The 7,467-nt window shown below is 42.4% G+C and overlaps 1 protein-coding gene across 1 annotated transcript in view; it reads right to left on the bottom strand.

The window, feature by feature from the left end:
- ZYG11B (zyg-11 family member B, cell cycle regulator) overlaps nucleotides 1–7,467 on the bottom strand; it is a 76,277-nt gene that overhangs the window by 56,421 nt on the left and 12,389 nt on the right. The window contains exon 2 of the mRNA XM_011973774.1: nucleotides 3,357–4,111. Within this exon, the coding sequence (XP_011829164.1) occupies nucleotides 3,357–4,111 (755 nt within the window). The remainder of the gene's footprint in view (nucleotides 1–3,356; nucleotides 4,112–7,467) is intronic.

The raw sequence follows: 7,467 nt of genomic DNA, 5'->3' as shown, positions 1-7,467 counted from the left end.
TTTTAAGACAGAGTTTCGCCCTTGTTGTTCAGGCAGGAAATCAATGGCACGATCTCAGCTCACCACAACCTCCACCTCCCGGGTTCAAGAGATTCTCTTGCCTCAGCCTCCCAAGTAGCTGGGATTACAGGCATGCACCACCACGCCCAGCTAATTTTTTTTGGATTTTTAGTAGAGACTGGGTTACTCCATGTTGGTCAGGCTGGTCTCCAACTCCCAATCTCAGGTGCTCCGCCTGCCTTGGCTTCCCAAAGTGCTGGGGTTACAGGTGTCAGATGGGGTCTCACTATGTTGCTCAGGCTGGTCTCAAACTCCTGAGCTCAAGCAATCCTCCCACCTCGGCCTCTCAAAGTGCTGGGATTAAAGGCATGAGCCACTACGCCTGGCCAAAAAATAATTATGTACCTTCACTGCATGTTGATTACTGCAGTTTTTCAATACAGCAGTCTGACTTCAAGGGAGAGATCTAAGTTAAGACACAAATTTAGGAGTCATTGCATATAGATTTAAGGACTGAGGTACAGAACACTCCAACAGTCAGAGGCCTGGAAGATGAGGAAGAACCAACAAAGGAAATTGAGGCTCAGTAGCAAGACAAGTAGGAAAAAAAAACAAGCAAGTATGATACCCAGGAAGCTAAGTTTTTTTTTTTTTTTTTAAAGGTATCTCAGGGAAGAGCGAAAGATCAACTGTGTCAAATACCATTTTACTTTGGGTCAAATACAATGAAGACTAAGAACTAACATTGGTTTTAGCAGATTTTTGATGTTCTCATGAGTTGGGAGCCACAGCTTGGGAGATAATCCAAGTGGATTAGGTGGCCAACAAATATAAGAATTCTAGTTGTGGAGAAATGGAAGGTTCAGGAAACTGATGGTGACAGATGAGAAAAATGAGTAGGGAAATAGAAGAGAAAATCGAGTGCAGAAATACTGATGACAGAGCTGGAAATTCTATGGTAAGAAAGCCAGGCTAGGCTCAGGGGCTTACACCTGTAATCCCAAAAGTGGGAGGCCAAGGTGGGAGGATCACTGAGCGAGAACCCATCTTTACAAAAACACGAAAAAAAAAAAAAAAAAATAGGCCAGGCGTGGTGGCTCACACCTGTAATCCCAGCACTTTGGGAGGCCAAAGCAGGCAGATCACCTAGGTCAGAAGTTCAAGACTAGCCCGGCTAACATGGTGAAACCCCATCTCTACCAAAAATACAAAAATCAGCTGGACATGGTAGCAGGCACCTGTAATCCCAGCCACTCAGGAGGCTGAGGCAGGAAATTCGCTGAAACCCAGGAGGTGGAGGTTGCTGTGAGCTGAGATCGCGCCACTGTACTCCAGCCTGGGTGACTGAGCAAGACTCCATGTCAAAAAAAAAAAAAAGCCAGTTATGGTGGCACTTGCTTGTGGTCCCAGCTACTCAGGAGGCTAAGCCAGGAGGATCTACTCAAGCCCAGGAGGTAGCGGCTGCATGAGCTTGTTCATGCCACTGTACTCCAGCCTGGGTAACAGGGCAAGACCCTGCCTCTGAAAAAAAAAAAAAAAAAAAAAAAGTTATTTTAAAACAGCGATTCATGAGTTTGGCTGGACACTGCAGTCATCTTGAAGCTTTAAAAAATAGTGATGCCTGTGTCTCACCTCTCTTCCTAATACAGTCTTTGCACATATTATTCTGTCTGCTGGGAATACTGTCTACTGAGCTACTCACCCTTAAGATTTCCACTCATTCATCAATTTCTCAGAGAAACCAGGCCAGGAGTGGTGGCTCATGCCTATAAACCTAGCACTTTGGAAGGCCAAAGCAGGTGAACTGCCTGAGCTCAGGAGTTCGAGACTAGCCTTGGCAACATGGTGAAACCCTGTCTCTCCTAAAATACAAAAACTTAGCCGGGTATGGCAGTGTGTGCCTGTAGTCCCAGCTACTTGGGAGGCTGAGGCAGGAGAATCACTTGAACCTGGGAGGCAGAGGTTGCAGTGAGCCAAGATCATGCCATTACACTCCAGCCTGGGTGACAGAGCGAGATTCCATCTCCCAAAAAAAAAAAAAAAAAAAAAAGTATTTATGGTTTAAAGCATATATCTATAAAAGTATATAAGTAAATAGGTATAAATATAAAAATGTATTTGTAATAATATAATCACCACTCCCATTAGGTTAAGCTACTTGGAGGCAGATCCTGTATCATTTTCTTTTCCTTTTTTTTTTTTTGAGATGGAGTCTCACTCTATCACCCAGGCTTGAGTGCAGTGGCACAATCTTGGCTCTCTGCAACTTCCGCCTCCTGGGTTCAAGAGATTCTCCTGCCTCAGGCTCCCGTGTAGCTGGGACTATAGGCACATGCCACCATGCCTGGCTAATTTTTGTATTTTTAGTAGAGATGGGGTTTCACCATGTTGGCCAAGCTAGTATCGAACTCTTGACCTCAAGTGACCTGCCCACCTCTGACTCCCAAAGTGTTGGTATTACAGGTGTGAGCCACCACACCCAGCCTCATTTCATTTTTTAAACCCAAGCTCTATCAAATCCAACTGATGTTTGTTAAACTAAATTTAAACCATTAGGCATGAGAAATCTTAGGAAAAGCAAAATTCTACCATTTCTACAGTAGAGATCTCCTTAGAATACTTGATCTCCCACTAGGTATTCAATTCAACAAGGGGTGTCCCCAGTTTCTCCGAAGTTATCCATTAAAAACAGTATATGTAGCTGGGCGCAGTGGCTCACACCTGTAATCCCAGCACTTTGGGAGGCCAAGGCGGGCAGATCACAAGGTCAGGAGATCAAGACCATCCTGGCTAACACAGTGAAACCCTGTCTCTACTAAAAATATAAAAAATTAGCCGGGTGTGGTGGCAGGCACCTGTAGTCCCAGCTACTCGGGGGGCTGAAGCAGGAGAATGGTGTGAACCCGGGAGGCAGAGCTTGCAGTGAGCCGAGATGGCACTACTGTACTCCAGCCTCGGTGACAGAGTGAGACTCTGTCTCAAAAGACAAAAAAACAAAAAAAAAGCATATGTAAATGGTTCAAAATATCTAAACATTATCATTGTAAGACAACCTATTGTTTATCCAGGACCTACTATGTTACTTGCACTTTACATAGATTATCATTAATCTTCAGAATTCTGCAAGGTAAGAATATCATGTATTCTACAAATAAGGAAATAAAAACTCGAAGTGACATCATAGCTTGTTCTGGGTCATGAAGCTGAAATTTTAATTAGAACTCTAAACCTTTCAACTATATGAGGCCCTGTTTCATGAACATGTTCCATATATTATAGACATTCATCTTTAACGCAGTCTTATGCAACTAAGATATTGGTCAGCCTGACAGAATAATATATTTTTAAAGTCTAACCTTCAAATGTCCTTCGCCTGTGAGGAATTCAGAGTAACCAGCATCAGTAGCCAGCAAACCTACAAACTGCATGCTTGGACGTTGTTGTATAAAGGCTTCAACAGCTTTATCTGTCACGTGCTTTCTCCCAGAAACATCCAGAGAAACAAGGTTGGGTAGGATGTCTTTTTGTTCCAGTAAGCGAAGAGCTATGTCTGATGTAAACTGTTTATCATCTGAGATATCAAGATGATTCAGATGTTTGAGTTCCCGAACTACATCCAGTATCTGGGTGGTTGTCATTTTTAAACATTTCAAGTGGTGCATGGTTAGAGACTTGAGTCGGTCTTTGCAGGCCAGTAGAGCAGTGATGTCTGTGATCGAGGTGTTAGAAATATCCAAGCTCTCTAATCTTGGCAACGAGGCAACTTCAGCCAGGTCTTCATTGTAAAAGAGAACATTGGTGATGCTTAAAGCTCGAAGGCCAGAAAGCCGGCTAAAGCACCGCTCGTAAGGATCCTCGAGGGAGAGAGTTAATGAATTCAGCACCAGGCACTGGAGATTCTGCTGGATCCATTTGTTACTGCCAAGTCCACTGATAATGTCTGTAATCGTGATATCAGCATTCACACCTGTGGCATCAAGTTCCACTAACTTGTGATGGCAGAAGGCTTTCCGGAAAGCAACAGCAGAAATCTTTGCTTTGCGAATGCAGGCTCGCTTTAAGCGCATCTGGTTGCCCCTAAAAATACCCACAGTTCCATCATTCAGTAGACCTGTGGAAAAACAAGCAGCACTTTAACTTCAAAAAACAGCTAAAGAATAGCTAAAATTTCCATCACACTTTACATTTCCAAAGTGCTCCCATGTAACAGTATCTTGTCTGATAATCACAATTCATTTAGGTGAGAATATTATTGTTTACAACCTGTAGATGAGTAAACTGGGGCTCAGAGAGTGGCTTTCCAAGATCACAGGGCCAGCAAGTGGCAGAGTCAGGACTGTGGCAGACATTATTGATATCCACTAACATCTGGTTCTTACCTTACCAGACAGACAACTACATTTCCCAGCCCATCCCTGGAGTTAGCTGGAGCCATGTGCCTAGTTCTGGCCAATGGACTGTATGCTGAAGCACCTGAGAGCCAGTGCATGATTTTCCATGCTGTCTTTTCCTGCTATGACAAATGAGGAGCCTTCACGTTCTAGAGAGCATAGTTTTATGAGGAGGAACCCTCCATCAGTTTGGACCCTAGGGTAACCACGAAGCGGAATTCTCTATGGACTTGCAGAGTTATGTACCACAAGTGAGGTAGAAACCTTGTGTTAAGGTATTTGATTTGTTACCAATACATTTCTAGCCTATCCTTTAAATTCCCTTAACATATTATTATACAAACAAATATATATATACATATAATATATTTAGCATGCACTTAATGCCTTGTAATTCATTAATAAACCACTAGCCAGATTTCAAACCTTATTAAAGTGATCTAGGCCTGGAAAACATTGCGAGACCCCATCTCTACAAAATAACTGAAAACGAGTTGGGCATAGTGGTGCATGCCTATAGTCCCAGCTACTAGGGAGGCTGAGATGGAAGGATCACTTGAGCCCAGGAGTTCGTGGTTATAGTGAGTACTGCACTCCAGCCTGGGTGACAGAGTGAGACCCTGTCTCTTAAAAAAAAAAAAAAAAAAAACAATAACTAGTAGTTATAGCCCCTCCCTGGCAGATGAATGTAAATGAAGTCGACCCAGTAACCTCCTCGAAGTGCTTTCGAGATATACCTGTCTACCACAGTGTCACAAGCATATGATACTTTGGAGCCACATCAACAATATCACATATAAACTAAACAACACTGACTGTGAAAGAAGTAACAATCATGCCAAAAAAAGGTAGTCTAAGAACAGTCTGGGGTGAATGAGCAATTGAGGACAGGTAAATAAATAGCCTGAAGTCAAGAGAGGAACTCTAAGGTGGCACCTTAGCTGGCCCATACTCAAAATGTAGCTAGGCTGCCAGCCAGTCATCCTTAAATTAGAACTGAGGTATGTTTAAAAGGGAGCACTACTCTCTAATGAATTTTGCAGACTTAATTACAGTTACACAGTTAAAATCAAGAAAGGCCTTTGCAAAACTTGCCCAAGTGGACAAAAATGACTAATTACATATTAAGAACTCCATTATATTTTAGAGCTGCGCTGTCCAATACATAGTCACTAGCTACATACAGCTGGAGAGCACTTGAAAAGCAGGTGGTACAATGTGAGGTCAGCTACAAGTATAAAATATACACCAGATTGTGAAGATTTAATACAACAAAATAATGTAAAGTATCTCAATTTTTTATATTGACTACAGGTTGAAATGATCATTTTTTAATATATTGGGTTAAATAAAAATAACTAAAACTAGTTTCACTTGTTTCTTTTTATTTTTGTTTTTGTATGTGGCCACTGGTAAATTTAAAATTACATTTCTATTAAACACTGGGGTTCTAGAGACAGCCCTTCAAAGTACCTGAACTCTATTTTAGGGGAGTAAATTTCATGGTGGGGTCCATTCAGCAAATAGTTTATTAAACAATTACTATATGTCAAATATCCTAAATGTTGTAGATACAGAGAAAAATAAGATATGCCCCTATAATCAAAGGATTCATAATCCCATGGAGTAAAAAAGACACAAACAGCCATAACAAAATGAGATATTTGGTATACCAATGTCAAGTATAAGTGCCACAAAAACAAAGAAAAGGAAGTAAACCACCACGAATGGAGATCTGGAAAAGATTTGATGGGAGAGGTGATCTTTGAGTAAGGCCTTTGAAGATGCTGGAAGAATTCAAAGATAGAGAAAGAAGGTTAGGAGGCCAGGTGCAGTGGCTCATGCCTGTAATCCCAGCATTTTAGGAGGCCGATGCGGATGGATCACATGAGGCCAGGAATTCGAGACCAGTCTAGCCAACATGACAAAACTTCATTTCTACTAAAAATGCAAAAATTAAACAGTTGTGGTGGTGCACGCCTGTAATACCAGCTACTTGGGAGGCTGAGGCAGAGAATCACTATGAACTTGGGAGGTGGAGGCTGCAGTGAGCTGAGATTGTGCCACTGCACTCCAGCCTGGGCGACAGAGTGAGACTCCATCTCAAAAAAAAAAAAAAAAGAGAGAGAGAAAGAAGGTTAGGTATATTAAAGAAAGAATATACAACATAAGCAAAGTCTTAAAGATGTGAAAGCATATCACAGGGTTAGGAAATGGCAAGTAGTTCTTTCTATATTGCTTGAACATAAACAACTAGAGCCATAAGATGCGGTGCATTTCTGGGGATATAAGCATGCAAATGGGAGAGAAGAAATGAGGCTGAAGGTGAGCTGGAGCTTGATCACTCTGAAGGGTGAAGAGATGAAAGCAGATCAGCTAGGGACCTTGGGACCCATGGAACGACGCAGTAAAGTTCCTGGGTTTTTTCTGGTCATATATCCCAGATCTAAAGTTGAAGGAGCCAGCAGCCTGGAAACGTCAGTGGGCACAGACAAAAAAGCTCCCCCAAAATCTACTCACTCTAGCCAATGTACCAGGAAAGGAGCAACTAGTAAGACAGCAAACAGCTAGTAGATAGTAACTGCTCTACCTCAGCCAAACATGACAGAAAAAACTGCGGCCCCACCCATGCCAGCAAATGCCAATAGAGGCCTAGATTTCTACCCCTGCCAGGCTATAATTACTTCCCCCAATCTGCCCACAGGGGAGGTGTTAGAGAAGTCTGAGTAGAGACCAAGGATTTTTATTCCTGCTGGGTGGTAAGAACTATCCCCCACCATGATGTCAGTAGATACCATATGTGAAGCAAGCAGTGATGAAGTTCTCTATAGGAAGTCTAGTGGAAAGTCAGGACTTCCACAACTGCCCAACATTAATGAGGCCACCTCCACCCAACATGGTGTCAGTAGAGGCCAACTGGGAAGCAGAAATGACATACCCATACACCTTTCAGCTAGGGAAGTTATCAATAGAGTCCTAGTGGAGAGTCAGAATTCCAACCTCTGCATAGCCCTGCACCGTGGGTGTCAAGAGAAGCTAAGTGGGGAACCAGAAAGAACTTTTTTTTTTTTTTTTT

The sequence above is a fragment of the Mandrillus leucophaeus genome, unplaced genomic scaffold (genome assembly GCF_000951045.1).
Source record: "Mandrillus leucophaeus isolate KB7577 unplaced genomic scaffold, Mleu.le_1.0 Scaffold14, whole genome shotgun sequence".
Taxonomy (NCBI): Eukaryota; Metazoa; Chordata; class Mammalia; order Primates; family Cercopithecidae; genus Mandrillus; species Mandrillus leucophaeus.
This window is presented reverse-complemented; position numbering and strand designations above follow the sequence as displayed.